This window comes from Pseudorasbora parva, chromosome 20 (assembly GCF_024679245.1).
Source record: "Pseudorasbora parva isolate DD20220531a chromosome 20, ASM2467924v1, whole genome shotgun sequence".
In the NCBI taxonomy this organism is placed as follows: domain Eukaryota; kingdom Metazoa; phylum Chordata; class Actinopteri; order Cypriniformes; family Gobionidae; genus Pseudorasbora; species Pseudorasbora parva.
Window position 1 is genome coordinate 38,780,601 of NC_090191.1, and position 20,040 is coordinate 38,800,640.

The window sequence follows — 20,040 nt, forward strand, 5'->3', positions numbered from 1 at the left end:
AGAAACTGTAACACAAGCAGGTGGAAACAAGGCTCTGGAGAGACTGAGGCGAGAATGAGAGAGATAGAAAGAGAGAACACAATTTACCGGATTCCCAGCTGCCATGGCTGACAGTAACCTCTGCCTCCATTTGTCCTTCCCCAGTTCCCCGCTCTCGTCCACAACTCTCTCAGGCTGGAACACACAGATCTTAACCGTCACACAATCACTGGCGACAGAGGGCAAAACTCTAGCTAACACTGCAAATCTCGGTTTTCCATAAACCAGACCAGTTCTTCCTTTATTCTTGGGTTTCACCAACGCAAAGCACAGCCTACGAGCCCCAAAGCGCCGGTGCCAAATGCTTCAGGCCGGCGCAGTGCATGATAGGAAGGCTGTGCAAAAGACCCACAGCATTTGGCACCCCCTCTGCCCCTACAACCATGGCAGTTCCCTTTCTGACTCTTTTTAAAGCATAATTGCATATTGCTCCTAAGCCAGAAGCCAAAGGAAATATATATTTAGATCTTTTTAAGTCAGCCATTAATGAAATGCATTATGCATAAAGCAAGTAAAAAAAACATCCTGCCCACCTCATTTTTGTTCTTCTTAGTTTTCTTCTTCCTCTGCATCTTCTGAAGGAGTATTGTTTCGTATTTAGGTCTGGGGTGCTCCTAAAGAGAAGAGGACAAAGAGGCAATTGCTTTCTACTCCTTGCGAGACCCAGTGGACTGCTGCAGATAGAGGAGTTTCAAACCATTCAAACAGGTCAAAAATCCAGGGCAACACAAAGGACACAACGCAAAGTCAGACTCAACATCTCAAAGAGCAGTATGCAAGAAGAGAGTTTCAAACATAAAACTCAAACCTTCGCTTTTTCCTGGCGGGAAAGATTGCGTTCAGAGAAACAACAAGTTGACATATTGGTGAGTCCCTTTTTGGCCGAGACCACATGAGGACATTCACACACAGAGTTGGGGGACAAACTTTAATACTATAGGATAGGTACGCCACCATTGTTTCGCATCATATAACAGTCAGCATTAGTCACTTTCAGTCGGTCAGTATTAAAAAAAAACACTGTGTCATTGAAATCGGCTCTTGGTCACTGCGCTGTAATCCAGCCACACAAACACTAGTGAGTAACGTAATGTGACTGTGCATGTTTGTGAACGTACCTCCTCCTCCTCCATGCCTGTCAGATCCCAACTATAGTTCAAACTGATCTGTCTGCGCTTCCAGTGCTCTAGAAACATGGCAGCTAAAGGGAGAGAGAGATGAGGCATACAGTAAATGAGTGCTGACAAATATGAGACTTATGGGAAAAGAGAAGCAAACAATGATTTATAAGGGGCAAAGTGCCATTTCCTAATGTAAGATAAATCACAAAACCACAGGGACACTAAAAATGCTTGTTTAATTTGATTAAATAAAACAAGTAATCCATGTTCAACCCTTTTTTGAATCCATTTGTATTAAAACGCTGTCAATGATTTATGTTGCGATAAAGTAGCATTATAAAACTGGGAACACGATTTCCACTTCCCATCATGCTTTGCACTTGGGCTGGCTAGGGAGAGTAAATGTTTAAATAAAGTGTTATTTTATGCATTTCTTTCATATAATGAGAGAATGGGGAGACGGTTAATGTTAAATGCTCTATCATGTGGGTATTTAAAAGAGTTTCTGTAATGTTGGTGGTTTGTAGGGTTACCATTGTGGTGAAGTATTGAGATGTGTTTGAGTCGAGAACCTGCTCATTTTAATTTGCGTTAATAAACACAAAAGCAAGTTCTATGGGAGTGCTTTGGACGTAACCAGTACCATCTTCTGACTGCCAACACCTAAAACTGTATGTGTAAAGTTTCATTTATTCTGCTAGTATGTGAGGTTAAGTTCATCCTATATTAAGTGTCTGAGTAGAGCTGGAACCACTGTTTATGATGAATAATTCTGTCATTATTTACCAACTTTCATATCCAAATATGTATTTGAATCAGAATGTGCTCTTTTCCATCCTATAAAAGTATATGACGTGTGCACTATATAATACAAGTCTTCTAAAGCTGTTCGACCAAAATTTAAGCTGTGAATCTTCTTCACAGACAATGATCACTGTATGTTTCTCCTTCATTCACTTTGATGATACTTAAAACCTATAGTTATGTAAGTAAAGCTAGGAAATACACATTTTGACCAAATAAATGAATTTGAGTTTCGAACAACATGATGAATTTTGGGGGCGTGAGCTATCCCTTTAAATCATCACAGCACAGGCCTAGACAGTGTGTGTTTGCTTTGAAACGACATTGTCTGGATAATTAATACATCTCAGTACCTACATATAAACAAATGCAGTCTCTCTACACACTGCTGGGGGTCTCTGTATGAGTAATAATGTATAGCTTCTGCTCCCCCACGTAGGGGCCAAAGACAGGTCGGTGTCAGGAATTGAGCGGTTTCACAATGCCTCCATCAGCCAGGCCCGGGGACGCAAGCAGTGACAGAAAGAGGTAACACTACTCTCTGGCCATTCAACATCTCTTCAACTCCATCACTATGGAGACTGCAGCACTTCTGCATGTTAATGTTTGAACTGGTCTCATATTCAACAGGACTGAATAACTGATCTGAGGCAGTAAATAATATACAAAAGTGGCTAATATCTAATAATACCATCATTCTTGTGTTCAAAAAACAAAGCAGGAGAATTGAATGTTTGGGTACTGAGATATTTTCACAGTATATTATTTTCTAAGGATTTGTCTGCCACAATAATCTTCAATAATTATTTTCAAATTTTTATTCAGTTGACACCCCTGCAATAAATGATGATGTATCAATTGTACTCGTTCAAGAATTAGACTCATCAAGTCTGGAATACAACAATAGACGTTGAGATAATAAAAAGGGATTTTAGGTCGTACCCCAGAGGGACATGAAGATGGCGAAGAACACGGTGGCTGGGTTGTCAAAGAGATGGCTGGCGCGCGCCGTGCCACACGCTGTGCTCAGATGCCAGTAGTCACATGCCCGATCGCAGAGGGGACACATAGTGAAGTTCTGATCCTCGTCACACATCTCCTGGCTGGCAGAAACACACACAAAATTAGACACACCCGTGCAACAGTCCAACAAAATAAATTAATTATGGTCCTGATATGGTGCAACGTGTCTAAAGTATCAATTAAAAATGCAACACTATTTTATCCTGTGACCTCTGAAAACATGGCTGCACTGGGCAGAAAAGTTCACTGTGGTCTCAAAAATAAAAATGCCTAGTTCACGGTGTACTCACACAAGTGCTGACATTTAAAAGGATCACAGTATTCCTGTGCTCCCCCGAGATGTTTCAGTCACACTGAGCGCATTCTTAGAGCACTTGCAATTTTTAGCATAAATTAATCCCATGAATCAGACGTGACAGCATAAACAGCAGAACTATGTTCCTTGATTCTAATTATCATTTTAATATCAGTGGAATATAATAATCACAGTTAGTTACTCTCAACCTGGCAGTTCTCCCGTGCCCACCCACAACAGGGACCCGTGCCCAGCTCCCGGTGGGCTTCACTGGCACATACCTGGGTATGTTTGTTTCCACAGTGGCCCATCCGTAGAAGAACACGATGATGCCCACCACAGATGCAGGCATTAGAAGCTGAGTATAGACACCAAGCCAGGCAAAATAGAGACCTATCTTCTCCCCAAAGTACTTCCTAAAAGTTACACAGAAAACAAGGAAGTGTGCATTGCATCAATGAAATATTCATCTAAAAGCAGAGGTGCCAAACGTTTTAAAATCACACTTGATTAAGGGCTGTGTGCCAAAAGTAAATGCTGCATTATATCCAACTATATTATATTTCAATGTATTTTTTTAAAAATCAAATTCACTTTTTGCTCTCTACATTTCAATGTAAAAATTGAAAAATAAAAGGTCAAAAACGTACATTTGAAGTGAAGATATGCATGAAGAACACATTTTTCCCCATTTTCAACCTGTTGTGATGTCAGGCACTGATTTGGGCATTTCTGATCTAAAGTAAACGTGATTTGACGGTTACCTGATAAGATCAACAGGCTGATACTTGTAAAAAGCACCGTATCTTGCCCATTCATCATGTAACAGCTGGAAAAGATACAAAAACAAATTCAGAATTTGAAAATATTCTTCCTTTTGATTTAATGGGGTGGTTGCATGCAATTTCACTTTTTTAACTTAAGTTAGTGTGTAATGTTGCTACTTGAGCATAAAGAGTATCTGCAAAGTTACAGCGCTGAAAGTTCAATGCAAACGGAGATATTGTCTTTTAAAGTTATGGCAGTTTATTGCCTACAGAAACGGCCGGTTTGGACTACAGCGAGCTTCTTCTCGGGTTGGTGACATCATAAACCCTTGCTATTAACATAAACACTGCCCCCGCGAACATGCAACAGTGGGCGTGGTGTTTCTGGACAACCGGTGCTTTGCACTTCATCCAATAAAAATACATGAAACTACATTTGGCCATCTAACCAATCTAAGACCATTGCGTTTTTCGGAGGAATGGGCTTCATAGAAGCAGGAAGCAAACGAGCCGTTCAAAGGACATTGGAGCCAGCGGTGTGAAATAAAGGTAAAATATAAGAAAAATACATCAAGTATTTAGAATATCATACTGTGCCCCATAAACACAACCAAACCTAGAAAAAAAACACGGAACCACTACTTAAATGAAAAAAAAAAGCACAATAGCAGCATACTTGTCTGTCGTTCTTTCCCTCGGCTTGTCCAGTGTGGTGAAAGTCTCCCTGTAATCGTACAAAAACACATTTCAAATCAACCCTGAAAGGAGAAAGAAAGTACTGAGAAATCTAGAAAAAAACAACTCACATCGTGCAGCGGAAATGCTGAATCATAAACCCCGTTAGCTATCAGCGTGGTGATGCCTGCGAGTCAGAAAAGAGAGCTCCTTGAAATACTCAACATCAACTGTGGGAATAATGATTGACTGCTATGACTTTAAAGTGACCCAACTTCATTGCGTTTGGAAAGCCGACAGCCCGAGTCCTGGAGGCGGAAGACAGCTGACATGTAGAACACAGGCTTTAATCAAAGTAATTAATCAGTCCTCAAAGGAACGACACGTACGCTCTGGTGATTAGCCCTCAATTAATAAAGTAGCTCCCCAGCAACAAGCTGGAAAGACCACCACTACCCACCGCCCCCCTCTTTCCACCTCAATGGACCCGGCTTCAATTTGGATCCCAATCCCAGAACTTTATGACCCAATTTACTCAGTTTTTATGAGAGAAAGTCTGAGAGACAGAAAGGAAGGGAGGGGTACGGACGGAGAACTGAAGAGAGCACCAAGCCATCCCTTCTGCCGGATAGCCTCGATCTCCCAATAGCCCCCGGTGGTCCGTCTGCGCGCTGGCTTGGTCCAAGGGAGCATATGGCATGGGCTTGTGTTGCACCCTGTCCCAACTCCACCATGCCCACTTTCAAAGCTCACATTCTGGCTATCCCGAGGATTCCCTGAACACTAGTCCATACTTAGGTTATGGATTAACATATTACTAACCCATGGTTTGGCAGGTCCGTGCGCAGGCAGTGCGTCTGAGGATTTCATACACCTGGGGCAAACAGCAAGAGAGAGAAAGAGTGAGAGAGAGATACAAGCAAACAATAAACCTGAAAATTGTTCCAGGAAAACTCCCGGTGGAATTGGTTTCCTAGAAGGGTGCCTAGAGACGGCAATCTCCAGCTGCTATAGCAAATAACTTTTGTTCCCGCTTGTATATCGTGTTCTCTTTTCAACAACCCAGGAACACGTATCAGATTGTACTATTCTAGCTAAACAGAACCTACACGAGCAAAGCAAAACTGACTCACTATTCGGCTCCTTGTGGCATTGTCGAAGAAGGTGTCCTTTGACTTGATGTTGTACCTGCAAAAAGGCCAAAAATAGCGGTGAGACATCCATGAATAACACAGATGCCTTTGGCAAACAAACAAATCCTGTCAAGTCCTCTAAAAGAGGAAGAACATCCCATGTGGCCCCAGATGACATTTAACCCCACACCACCCCAACCACAGCAGGCTCTCACAGGTGGAGCTTGTCCCGGGAGAAACAGTGAGAGAGGAATTTGGTGCGGCTGTGCTCTTGCTCCTGATGGGGTACTTTGGGCTGGAACGGTTGATTTAACTTCCTCCACAGTTCGTTCATGGTGGCGGTCAGACCTTTTTCTTCCCTCAACTCGTAACTCTGAACAAGAGACAAAATTTCCACGGTCTAAATCAGCAGCAAAGCGTCAAATCATCAATCAGCATCAATCGTTTGTGCTTTTCCCTTACATACATCACAGACACACTACATAACGCATGCAGGGACTTGTGGAGAACTCATAAGGACATCCCATTGGACTCGTGTCTGTCTTGAGAATAAGAGAAAGCTCTGCTGTATCCTACCTTCTTGGTGGGCACCTTGATCTTGAGAAACTCTGCCTCTCTGCTCAACACCTGCCAAGGTGCATGTAGCCGGATGAAAGCATGACCATGAGCCTTGTTCTGGGGAAAGAATCCAAGAGAAAGGTCTTGACATACTGCCTCCATGTTGAATTAAATTTTACAATCAGAGAAAAATAGAGAGAAAAAAATCCTAAAGAATAAGCAACAAACCTGTTCTTAACATAAAGTTTGGTTAAGGACAATGAAGACAAAATAAACATGTATGCATTTCCTACCACAGTATTTTGGCATTTAGGTTAATTATGTTCACTGTGAAATTGTGCCTTTTGAAGAATAACAGCATGTCACTGGGGCAGTTAAAGGGACAACATTATAGGGGAGAGCAGGCAACGCTTTTTGACTTTCTCGGTTTTGTTTCATTTATGCATTGTATTTACCCAGAAAGAATGGAAGTGAAATGTGAGAACATGCCCCATAGGTGAGGTACATTGTAACATGACCTAATGGCAGCTTAAAATGCTATCTGATAAAATAAAATAAATAAAATATCCAAGAGAAACTAAAATATTTTGTCAATAAAATACAACTATTAACTTTTTTAAATAAAATGATGGAATTTTTTAATAAATAAAAATGAATAATGTTATAGTTTGACAAGAAACACACCGCAAAACATAGTTTTACAGCATAGTTCAAAACATAATAAATAATAAATAGAATTCATAAAAGTATAAAATATAATAGGGGCACGTTGTAACACACCCCACCTGTGCAACTGGATTTAACCGCGACTCATGTCATCTGCTGTTAGATCAACATTAAAGAACAATCTCAACTGTTAAATAAAATATATAAAATTTAAATAATATTTGATTTGTCTAATTTTGAATAAAAACAAAAAACAGAGATGAAAAATTAACTTAAATTTACTTTTGCAATGGTTAAATATATGTTCGGTGATATCTTCTGAAGAGTTTTAAATTTTGGTGCACATTTTTTCACTATATAGTATTGATATGGCAACTAATAAATTCACTAAGTTTTGTCTTGCTAGCATGTGTGGAAAGATTTAAACCATGTGTTACAACTAACCCCGCATTAAGCTGTGTCCAGCTCACCTTTACATTATCTACCCCCAAAATATGCACATTAATACCTTTGAGTTGAAATATGTATCCTTGAGGTACTACTATGAACATTTTAGAGGTAAATAAGATATAAGATTTTCCCTTAAGGGTACTGACCGTACTGACCCAGAGACAAGCTGTTGTACCCCTAAAGGTAATATTTTTGCCATTGTTTCTAGAAGTGTGGGAAATACATTTGTGCAAGTTCTTAAAGGCTTTCATTACATGGACAACAAGAAAACAACATAATCAATACAGGCCCTTTAAGCATTCTTGGAGGATTTTTTGGGTTGTGGATTTTATGATTAAAGCACATAAATATGTTACTTGAGCTGCACAGTTGTCTCTTTTGTGACTATTCTAGTGTCTAGATTCAATTGAACACCAGCCTCACGCTAACAAATTAAGTGTTTAAGTGTTGTGGTTATACTTGCATATTTTAAACTCCAATTTGAGTTGATGCCCACTTGCTTCTTAGGTTTCTGTAAAAAGTATTTTACTGTGAAAGCATTTTACATTTGCTTTATACTGTGAACATTTTTGCCAGAACTAATCTATAGCATGCCACAAACACATAAACAGAAAATAACCCAGAATAGGCAGTATCGTTGTCAAAAGAGTGGCAGATTGTCATCAAGCCCATCTGAGAGTCCCTAAAGAGGGACTATATATATTACATAAACTTGGGGGGTATGGAAATGATCTCTTTTTGCCAGTTGTAGCCATGAAATCCAACACTGAAGCTACGTCGTGCCCATACAGAGATGACAGTAACTGAATCTGTCTGGCAGTGGTCAGCCATGCCATCTAGAGAAGCATGTGTTAAGAAGAAAGGAAGATGAAACTGAAAGAGACATTGAGATGAGATGAGAGTGATGAGACAGAAAGAGATGATGGAAACCTGAGGACATCCTCGCCGTCCCCTGCGTTCCAACACCACGGGTGTTTTTTCTCTGCCCCCTCCAAGAGAGATAAAAATAACATGTGGATCTGAGAAGGTTAATTAGGATAAGATATTCCAATTAGTACTTCATCTCAGCAGGGTAAGGCAATTAGGTCGATTTGAGCACAGTCTGAGCGGGAGCCGTCGCTACAGGAACCGACTGCGACTGACATTTGAGGGGCTCCCAAAAACCTGTGAGCGGAAACGGCTCTTCTTGGCAGAGCCCTGTCTTTGACATTTGGCATAATTAACTCAAGCAAAGAGTCGAGAAACAGCATCTCTGAACGGACGCAATCCTAAGAATTCATGGCTCACACCAGAAATGCAAACTCTAGCCTGAGATTCGAACTGAAGTCGCATTTAAGTCACAAATAGTCTCAAATTAAAGACTTGTGAACAGTCTACAAGGAGAAGACACTGTTCAGATAAAAGTCTCTCGAGTGTGCTGTAACTCTAGTGAGATTATGCAGTCATTAGCTGCGTTTACATGGACACTTATAATCTGACTGTAACCGGACTAGTAGCACAATATACCTAAAAGTCACACGTAGCCATGACAATTTGAATGAATGGGCCAGATCTGATTACAATTTCTGTTTGTTAAATATAAGCAGCACGGCCTAACGGTTGTTCGTTGTCGCCTAATTAGGATCCAAAATAGAAAAATATTAAGTCTGCTTTTTAAAACAAAGAAAAGGAGGATGGTTAATATTCGACAACAGCGGGAAACTCTGTATATTTGTGCAGTGCGCTCATGTCAAAAGATTAAATCCAATCAGAAGCTTGTGACATTTGGTAGTTAAACACACATGAACGCCACCACGAAGTCCTAAATACCAGTGGGAAGTGCGGGATTTTCTTTGTCTTTCTTTGAGTTGGGGGCGTGTCAGTGAGAAACATGGCGGAATCAATGGATGCAATGTCTCTAGTTGAATATAACAGGTATTTGGCAGTGACACTGTCAGGCGTTGTCATTTACAACAAAGCAAGCTAGCATTGTAATATAACAATTAGCCTTATATACCATTTACAGGGACTTCGTAGATTAATTAAAAACATAAAAGATTAAAACTCACCTGATGCACATTCTTTGTTCTTCATTCTCTATAAGCAGAGTTAACAAACCTTGCTGTATTTTCATGATATTCATTAAAAGAAGGTACACCGCCATCTTGCTCTGACCAAAGAGACTTGAACACACATGATGTCGTAAACACGACTTCTCACCTCGTAAATACTTTATTTAGCGTACATTCGGATTCATCATTTTCAATGAATTTATTGTGATTGGAGCAGAAAGTGTCCATGTAAACGTATCGCTATTTTCTCCTGTATTACACAGTAGCGTTTCAACGCGGCAACTTAAAATAAAAACCAGAGAAGCACTTGCATCTACTATAGAAACTTCTTGCATAGCTGAAATTGTGACACATAAAGCATTGTAGAAAAATGTATAAAACGCTGGTTGAGCATTATGGCTTTGATGGGAATCAAATCCCAGTTATCTTAGTTAGTTACCCACTCATTTACTATGGGGACAATTATGAGAAATGTTGTGCATTTAAAAATGTATCAAATTAACCTGTAATGCATACAAAAAGACTAAAAGAGACTTGTGACTTGGCTTGAACTCCACATAGAGGATGTGAGACTTTACATCAGAGACTTGTGATCATGATGATGTTGGTTGTGTTATTGACAGCAATATAAATGCATCATGCATGAATATTCCCACCACTGAGAAAGGAGCACCAGTTAAACCCCAAAAGAGAGCCCACTAGCTGATGCCAAAGAGCAATAAACTACAGGGCAAGCCTTCCCACCGCATTTTCCCTCTGGTTATGATGTGTATTGAGGCTGTTAGGACAAACAAACACGCTGTCACTGAAACATGAAACCAGCAGCAGCGACGTCCCCTTGAGCATTGAAGATTTTCAACAAAAAAACCTTCACTCCCTATAAAATCAATCCAGCAGGCAGCTCATGAAACAGTAAACCAAAACTAGCCTGTTCTATCCAAGACGGTATGTCCGTCAGACTGATAGTAAACTGTTACAATGTGCAGAGATAAGAGGAAGACCGCAGGTGAGACGTAATTAATGTGTGACTTCACCTGCTGTCCCTGTACAGGCTGCCTGCAATCAAACTTCAGTTACCGGCTGAATAATTCAGAGTGTCTGACTGCAGGTATTTGTAGCGGTCACAGAACACACCTCGAAAGAACCGCCCGGGCAAAACATTATGTAATGATGGTGATCGAACAAAGGAGAAGAAGAGTGTCGAAGCAGGATTCAGTGATCATGATAATGAAGATGATGAAAGTCATCATGACAAAGGCACATCTTGCCACCTCACCAGGCTTCCCAAGGGGAAATGATGCTATAGAGTGCACCGTTTAATATTAAAATGAAATGTTTACATGCTAAAAATTGTAATTCTAAATGATCTGAAACACTCAGATGATCAAGTCAGTGTTAGAAATTTGGGAACCTTTCATTTACTACAATGACAAAAAGCAGACCGTTAAATTTAGAGCAAAAATTTGGTCCCTTTCAGGCTAGGGTACAGTTAACTCAGTGTGCTGTCAAAGGCCGGTTCACAGCTATTCTGTGAGAGAGTAGACAATCACTACTATTACCAGCCTGATAATCTTACTTGGCTTCACACCATAAGGCTAATCACACTACAGATGAAGACACACAGTACAAAACAATCACAAAGACAGAGAAGCACAATAACAAAGTGTTTTCTGCCGTAGAGTTTTTCTTTAAGACAAGAATGCATGTCAGCTTTAAGTAAACGATTAGGAGAGTTCACCTAATTCCCCAGAAACAATATAAGCTCCCTAGCAACAGATGAAGAGTTCATTTGGGACCATTAATAATACCATACAAATTCAGTCCAATTACTCCATAATGGACGATCTTTCAGAGTAATGGCTTACATAACAAAACAACGATACGTGGATGATTCCCAAGTTGGTCTGATGCCCTGTGAAATGGTAACTCAATCCAATACTAGCAGATAATTCACACACACACACACACACACACACACACACACACACACACACACACACACATAGACTATTAAGTAAACAATCTTTAGGAGACCAAATTAGAGTCCCTTTTCACAGTCAAGATCTTATTTCTTGGCTGTGCTGGAAACGGTCACTCTTGAAGTTCACGACTGATATTGTTTTTGACAAGGCACAGCTCAGCTTTCTGTAAAATCAGCACCAGATGTGGCCCTTACAAAGATCAAAAGTGCAATTAGATGCATCTGTCCAAAGCGAAATCATTAAGGCATGTAGTTGCATGTAATATCCCACAAACAAGAGCTATTGAGCCTCCACTTACCTCTTTATCACGCTCAATTTCCAGCCCAGCGTCCTTTAAATTGCCCTCAAACTCCTCTCGGATCATGATTTTCTCCCCGTCGGCGGGGTCCGGGGGTCCGACGTCCACCACCACCTCCGCAGGTTCATCTTTCCCTCCCTCTGGGTCTTTTTCATCCACTCCTAAAGGATAACTGCCATTGGAGATGGTGGACAGTCTGTGTTGACTAGGAGACCCCCTGACTAAAGAGCGTTTTCGGTAGTGGTACACCAGCACATAGTCCACTTTCCTTCGGCCGTCAGCAAAGTACAGCCGTTTGCGAGGGTCCTGGTCCACGTCCATCAGGTTATTGGCCACCTGAACAGGTGAGAGGAGAATACAATGTACCAAGGCTCAGTGTTCATCAGCAGTGTGTGCGCATATCAAATTCAACACAGAAGAAAGGGAGGAGGGAGTATGGTGAGGATAGATGTAGGTCAGACTATTGCTTCTTAATTTGGCTGCTCTCAATACAATTTAGATTGAAAGTGAGAAGGCAATAGACACTTTTCATTGACGCTATTCATTTCTGGGTTATCCTTCATTCAATTTACTGGCTGTAGAACTAATGCTAACCTACAAGTATTCTAGTAGTACTATTCTTGACAACTCAAAAGCATACTCACATGTATCTTGTTGTCACTTGTCTGCAGCATGTTGTCACTCTTAAAGAAAAACACAAAAACAAGATGAAACGGCAACAGTTCTTCGGCGTTCCCGGAAGATTGTGTGCGTTTCTGGTGGCATGCCCGTTTCTGCTGTCACCCTACAGAGACGGCGCCATCCATCTTTCCCTCTGTTTATCCATCGATCGCGCAAAGCATGAAATCCATCCGTCTGTCTGAGTTTGGCACCGTTGAATAGGAAGTGCAAAGATTTGTTTCACGCACAACAAAACGCATCTCCACAGAAACTTCTGATTTGTCCCTGACTAATTGTCCCTGAAGGAATACCTGCGCGTCTCCAAGCGCCAGAGCGCATCATTACGCGCCGGAGGGGATTGCGCGCGCGTGTGTAAAGATGGAGTCGCCAACAGGTTGCAAAAATGTCCGCAAACATCCGATTAAAGCATGCATCGTTCAATACGAAACAGCGTAGTTATTTAAAGCTTAATATGAAGGCTTCAGTGGGGCTAAATGCTCCTATACGTTCATGTGCGTTTGTTTTTACATGAAAAAATTGAGTAAAACGTTTTTTGTTCAAATAAATTATAACAGAAGGCTGTTGTGAGTAAAAAAATAATTTAAAAAACAATACAGTGTAAACTAGTGTCACAGAATATGACATTTTATGCAAAAACTTTTCAGATATGGTTTAATTGTCCTGTTAATTTCAGTCACGTCTGGCATTTCATAACATCTCAAATGTTCAAACTCCTTTTTTCCTGCTTTTAGTAAACAGACTCAGACATATATATATATATATATATATATATATATATATATATATATATATATATATATATATATATATATATATATATGGAGATTAATAAAAAATAAAATTATAATAATAAAATTATATATATATATATATATATATATATATATATATATATATATATATATATATATATATATATATATATATATATATACTATTATTATTTTTTTATTTTATTTATTTTTTTAATCTCCATTTTGATAGGGACTGCACATCCTTTGCAACAAATCTATCCCCTATCCCCCCACCCCGCCGAAGGGAAAGGTTTTGTTGTTGTTTCTCCTCTGCCATCCTAAAAGTGTACATTTATTAACTATTAAGATAAATATGCAACATTTTAAAACAGAATGCATTTTCTAGTACATCACGTTACCTCAGTTTTTTTGTGATTGCATATGCAGAGACCATGGATCAGGGAAGTTTCCCATACACAGCGACCAACAGGTGGTTAGGAAAGTGTTGTGGTGGTGTGTTTGTTGTTATTCAGTGTTTTGGGGTGCCTTTAAGTGCCCACCCTTATTATAATATAGGCATCCTTTAAGCCCTGACATTTATGAAGTAATCTATAAACACATAGCACACAAAAAAGGAATTGATGTGCCACATGCTACTCACATGATGCCAAGACTCGTCAATGAAGTCATTCGGATCATCAAAGATGCCACTGATGGAGTTCATAGCTTCAATCTCAGATATTTCCCTTAAATCACTGCCAATAGAGGACGACTCACTCAAGGCAGTGCTGACTCCATTCAGAACACAGTTATGCACCTCTGTTGATAGGAAACAGTGGTAGATAAGACATTTATATTGATCTCACTTTGAGAATGTGACTACACACAGGGTTAAAGATGCCTCAAAATACTTCAAAAAGAGAATTCTTTCTAACTCTTTTAACACAGAAAAAAACGCACATCTATTTGCAATTCAACACCAGTGAAAATTCCATACAATCAAATTAACCAGCTACATTTTAATGTAAAACAACTTATTTCTGTAAACATTAGGGGTGTAACGATTCACTCGTTTTCTCGATGCATCGATTACAAATCCTGACGATGCATCGATTTTGAAGCGTGTATTTTGAATCGCGAATCGTTAATTTCGGTCGAATCTCGATTTAAAATGCTTAGAATCGAATGAATTGCGATTCAATAACGATTTAGTGCTTTAAAATAAAAATTTGATTATATCTACAACATGCGTGAATTAGAGAGGTTGTGCTGCGTCATCCGCGCCCTCACAGCGCTCCTTCATTCATGCTCGTGCTCTGTAGCTCATTTACATAAAATAAAATACGGAAGTTTTAGGGAAATCGGTCATACCTAAGCACTTGAATTAAAACCCAGTTTATTCGAGGATGCACATTTATTGCATGGACGGAACAGATTTGTAAGAGGCTAAAATGCATACACACAGTTCTAATGATACATTAAATTTGTCGTTTAACTGAAAATGCGAAATAAACTTCTAAAGTAACTGCAACATTACCAACACTGAAATAAGAGCGTCCGGTGTCTCTATCAATCTATAGCAACAGCAGACACCAGCGCGTTTACTTTCAGAACCATCAAATGCTCCGTATAAAGAGAACAAAAGGGGCTTTTCTTTCTATTCCATGAAGAAAATTAGTTTAATATTAGCTAGAAAAGTGCATCATATTCTAGCCTCTCCGTGAAAGTATTGCATGTTTAATGCCTGGAACACTTTAACAAGGTTGTGTAGCCACTCCAGCATTAACTAACAATACTTTTAAAGCCTTTTTACATTTTGGCCTATGTAAATTTCTACAAATGTCATTTTATATAGGCTATTCAAGTAAAATGTGAATAATAATAATAATAAAAGAAAGTAATAATATGAACTAAAAAATACAGCTGTTCATGGTTTGTTCATGTTAGTTCATAGTGCATTAACTAGTGTTACCAAGATTTTAATAATGTATTAGTGAATGGTAAAATGAACATTAACAAAGATAAACAAATGCTTTATAAGTGCAGTTCATTATTAGTTCATGTTAACTAATGTTAACTAATGAACCTTATTGTAATGTGTTACTGTTTTTTTGTTGCCATCTGAAGGCCGCTGTGTAATTCACACCCTGCCTAAGACACATCAGGGGAAGCATTTTAATAATCCTATGAATGCATATTTAAAAAATGCATAACTGAATCGAATTAATCGAATCGTATCGGATTTCAATATGTATCGTCTCGAAATTTAATTGTTTTGAATTGGCAAAAATCGTTCTTGAATCGAATCGAAAACCTATGAATCATGAATCATGAATCGATTCGCTGCCTACCCAAAGAATCACAGCCCTAGTAAACATATACATATAAATAATCGTACATTTCATAACTAATTTCAGGAGTTTTAAAAAGCACTGTCAACCCTTGCATAGCCAATTATCTGTTGACAGTGTTTGCCATGACTTACCAATATACGAGCAGGATCCATTCACAGCCATGACGCCGGCGAGCTGAAGCGCAATCAGGTATGGGGTGATTAGAGACTGTGAAGGCACAAAATCCTCACCAGGCTTTGGCCAGGCTTAATTTAATACCATGACTGCTGGAGAGAGAGGGGGCTTATGATAGTGCCAAACTTTAACTCATTTGCAGGACCTTCTGTCACGGGTGAATAAAGCCCACATACCATCCAGTTCACCATAGATGAGTGTTGTCTACCCAGGACAACATCCATCCATCTATCTATCTATCTATCTATCTATCTATCTATCTATCTATCTATCTATCTATCTATCTATCTATCTATCTATCTATCTATCTATCTATCTATCTATCTATCTATCTATCTATCTATCTATCTATCTATCTATCTGTCTGTCTGTCTGTCTGTCTGTTTGTCTATCTATCTTTCTGTCTATCTGTCTGTCTGTCTGTCTGTCTATCTCTCTGTCTGTCGATCTATCTTTCTGTCTGTCTGTCTGTCTGTCTGTCTGTCTGTCTATCTGTCTGTCTGTCTGTCTGTTTGTCTATCTATCTTTCTGTCTATCTGTCTGTCTGTCTGTCTATCTCTCTGTCTGTCGATCTATCTTTCTGTCTGTCTGTCTGTCTGTTTGTCTATCTATCTTTCTGTCTATCTGTCTGTCTGTCTATCTCTCTGTCTGTCGATCTATCTTTCTGCCTGTCTGTCTGTCTGTCTGTCTGTCTGTCTGTCTGTCTGTCTGTCTGTCTATCTATCTATCTATCTATCTATCTATCTATCTATCTATCTATCTATCTATCTATCCGCCTGTCTGTCTTCAATCTAAAACTGAAGTTGTGAATGCTCTTTTTTTTTGTGGAAATATGAAAGATATCATTTGATTTCTTGTGTTTATTTCAGCTGACATCATCTCCTGCCCCATTCAGTGCAATCAGGTTACACACTAAAATGTTAGGCCCAGCAGCCCCAGCATTTGTTGCTGTTTCATATAGAAGATCAGAAGACCAGTAAAACATACATTTGAACACATAAATTACATGCTTTTCCTGTTGCCAAGTTACATTCTATGTATAGGTCTATAGGAACTCTACTCATTCAGATCAGAAAGGAGACGTGGAATTTCCTCCATTCAGAAGCGTTTCTTATACCCCTCAAAAGCTCACCCACACAACTGCTCTCGATTTGCTTGATTTCCTCTTGGAAACAAGAATGGGGAGTATGTCACGTTTAACTCTTCAAAAGCCTGCCCGTTAAATCACCCTTGATGCTCTCACACCTTTCACTTATAGATATATATGCTTTACTTTACTCACACAGGTCTGGAGGGTATATTTGGGATATATCTCGATGGATTTGCACTATAATGCCATCATTTTTATATGTATGCATTTATCTTAATCCATTCTCAGTGGGTGGTTAAGGCAAGGTATTGATCAAAGTCAACCGTGAACAGGCAAGCCAACATGTATACAGTATACATCAGTATACAGTGATGTGTGTTTATGGAGAATACTGGAACAGATTCTGTACCATCTGAGCACCAGGAGGTTTGAGAACGTGGGCACTGATGCGACATTAGCACTCTCTTGTGGTTAAAATTGGTTGGTCTTTGTTTAATCAGACTTTTAGCAGTGTGTGCCCTCATGTGGCCAACAATCAACATTGCATCTTACATTTACAAGTCATTATTTATGTAGCAGTTTGAGTGCTGGTGTAGAAAATAATTGCATCTGAGAACCACAAGAGGGCGCTGTTAGTGCAGCATCCTTACCAGCCTTATCCTCCAATGCCCTGCCCTCAAAGAGCTCTTTTTCCCCCAGAACTGTCTTTGTGCCAGTATGAATACAAAGTTGTTTTGAATAGAGATCCTTTCACACAAGTCCTCAGATTGACCCTTATTATTCTCACTCTTTCTTTTTCAGAAGTTCAAATCCAGCTGAGGAAGTCAAGGAAATGCGTAAACATTATAAATATCCACAGTAGCTACTCTTAAACATTTGGTGGAAAGAATGTGGGTTTTCACACCCATGCCATGTGTTACCCAAAGAACACGTGAAGAACATTTTAAAGGTAAATTAAATGAACCATAGATGCAAACTAAGAACATTTATTTAGTATAGTGCGCAAAACACAATTCAAATACATTTTAAGAAATATAAAGCATGTGTTAGAAGATTTTGAGTAAGTGGAACATGAGGAAGTTTTGTGTCGCATCAGCACACAGACTAAAATAAAACAACCCACGTCAAGTGTAAAAGTAGCCATTTCAACGGAAAAAAATTTTTTGGCAATGGTTTTGGCCACACTGGTGTGAAAGGTTATATGCATCAGATCCCGGAGTATGACAAAAAAAGTGTGCAATATAGGTTTCTTTAGCAAAAAGGGGATGTTTGGTTATTCTCTGACGCAGATTAGATGTGGTCGTGTCATTGCTCAATATGCATTCCAAAAAATCTGAAACAATTTGATTTATAGTGTTAACAAAACAGGTTGTTGTTCACTAAGTAGCCCATCTCAAAATGAAATTACTGGTGAAAAATGTCGCTCCGAGGTCAAACAGGTCTTGTGTCTGCAGGGAATTAATCACTGAATTAAATCTGCATCTGAGATGCTGAGGTGAGAAACATTGTGACTGCCTTCTTGACAAAGCATAATAGCTTTCCAACTTCATTCCATAACATAATAGCTGAGCTCCAATATTCCGAAGAGACCCTGGCAGTGTGATTGACAGTCATTGTTTTGTGGTTGCTGTGGGTGATGTGCATCACAGAAAAAGATGGATGGGTGTCACAACACTGCGCTGCTCTGACTGTGACAGTGGGCTCCATTGTTCCTCAACAAAACTGTCATCCTCACTGTACTCGCCGCTCCACAGAGCTGGCACCGGCAGCTTTAGGAAAAATCAATCAAAGCACAGAACTTCTATAATTAGACAGAGGACAGACTTTGTAAACAGAGCAGAAAGCGTTCAGTGTGGAAGCAGCCGTGAGTAATCATTGCATAAGGTAGCAGTGCATGGTAATTATCTGTGTTTTCCATGAATGCCACATGTGTTGGGCAATGCTTTAACATATTGGGTTTTGATGATTTAGTGCAGTTTTTGAGCAGGAAACCACAAATGAAGAAAATGCAGACTGTCATGTAGCACCCAGTAATTATTAGATCATATCCGAAAAAGGGAAGCTGATTTTGACAAATTTAGTCTGTAATCCGGGTTATCATCATAAAAACATTTCCGTTACTTGAAATAAAAAATAAATGTTAACTGAAATAAAATATTTCAAAACTTATTTCAGAAAGTGGCCCTGGCAACATTTACCATTCTCATTTAAGTTTAACTTTTTTTTAAATGACAAAAACACATTTTTCAATTAAAAAATGAAATTAAGATGACATTAAAAATGAACATAAAGTTTAAAAAAACAACAACACTAGAACTCATTACTTGCATAAAGAAAAGAAAAATCTTAACCTGTTTTTTTTTTCCAGTAAAAAATATCTTATACAATATAAATATACATTTTAGAAGCAAAAAACAAACAAAAAAACACACATTCTGAATAATTGATCAAAATGAATTGTGTTTCTGCTTTAAACAAGAAATATCTGCAAATGGGTTCAATTTCGCTGTTTAATTTTCCTTTCTCCTAAACGTCTAAAAACTCACTTAATTTTGATCTAGACAAAAATACTTAATTCCTTTGCTTCCTGACTATCTCTGATTTTGACACTTTTACACTTTGACAATTTCTTTGACACTTTTATCAAAAGTCATAGATTATATTATGCTCACAGATCAGCTTATTTGCCATAGCATCACAATCATTTACACTAAGAACTATAGTTATTGCTGTTCTTTGTTGTGTTGATAAAGATGGAAGTGATTGATTACCAGCCTAAAATTGAAAACACACAGAAACATGTCACAGAAAGGTGTGAAGTATCATTTTAATACTCTGAAGTATTAAAGTATTAACTCTTAATACTTGTCTAGAAGACAAGAACGAGAGGTCACAAGAGGACAATTTTGACATGCTCTACAAATGCCAATCTGTCACGTCACAGACAATCATAGTTGAGCATACAAATGCATTACTTGCTGATTTTTTCATAACATAACATAAGATAAAGAAAGAAAGAAAGAAAGAAAGAAAGAAAGAAAGAAAGAAAGAAAGAAAGAAAGAAAGAAAGAAAGAAAGAAAGAAAGAGAGACAGTGACAGACTACAGAGCTTTTCCCATCTCACACGGGTGGGAGTTTACCGTTA

The 20,040-nt window shown here is 38.9% G+C and overlaps 1 protein-coding gene across 2 annotated transcripts in view; it reads right to left on the reverse strand.

Moving 5' to 3' along the window:
* ano2b (anoctamin 2b) overlaps positions 1 to 14,037 on the reverse strand; it is a 47,856-nt gene extending 33,819 nt beyond the window's left edge. The window contains exons 1-15 of one of the 2 annotated variants that reach the window (XM_067427180.1): positions 13,939 to 14,037; positions 12,507 to 12,545; positions 11,863 to 12,198; positions 6,434 to 6,532; positions 6,073 to 6,230; positions 5,858 to 5,912; positions 5,547 to 5,598; positions 4,856 to 4,911; positions 4,726 to 4,773; positions 4,047 to 4,111; positions 3,564 to 3,698; positions 2,907 to 3,067; positions 1,158 to 1,240; positions 573 to 653; positions 88 to 174 (exon numbers count right to left, since the gene is read on the reverse strand). In XM_067427180.1, the coding sequence (XP_067283281.1) occupies positions 88 to 174; positions 573 to 653; positions 1,158 to 1,240; positions 2,907 to 3,067; positions 3,564 to 3,698; positions 4,047 to 4,111; positions 4,726 to 4,773; positions 4,856 to 4,911; positions 5,547 to 5,598; positions 5,858 to 5,912; positions 6,073 to 6,230; positions 6,434 to 6,532; positions 11,863 to 12,198; positions 12,507 to 12,545; positions 13,939 to 14,001 (1,518 nt within the window). In that variant the 5' untranslated portion in view covers positions 14,002 to 14,037. The remainder of the gene's footprint in view (positions 1 to 87; positions 175 to 572; positions 654 to 1,157; positions 1,241 to 2,906; positions 3,068 to 3,563; positions 3,699 to 4,046; positions 4,112 to 4,725; positions 4,774 to 4,855; positions 4,912 to 5,546; positions 5,599 to 5,857; positions 5,913 to 6,072; positions 6,231 to 6,433; positions 6,533 to 11,862; positions 12,199 to 12,506; positions 12,546 to 13,938) is intronic. The other variant, XM_067427181.1, reaches the window with a different exon arrangement.
* Positions 14,038 to 20,040: the final 6,003 nt, after the last annotated feature.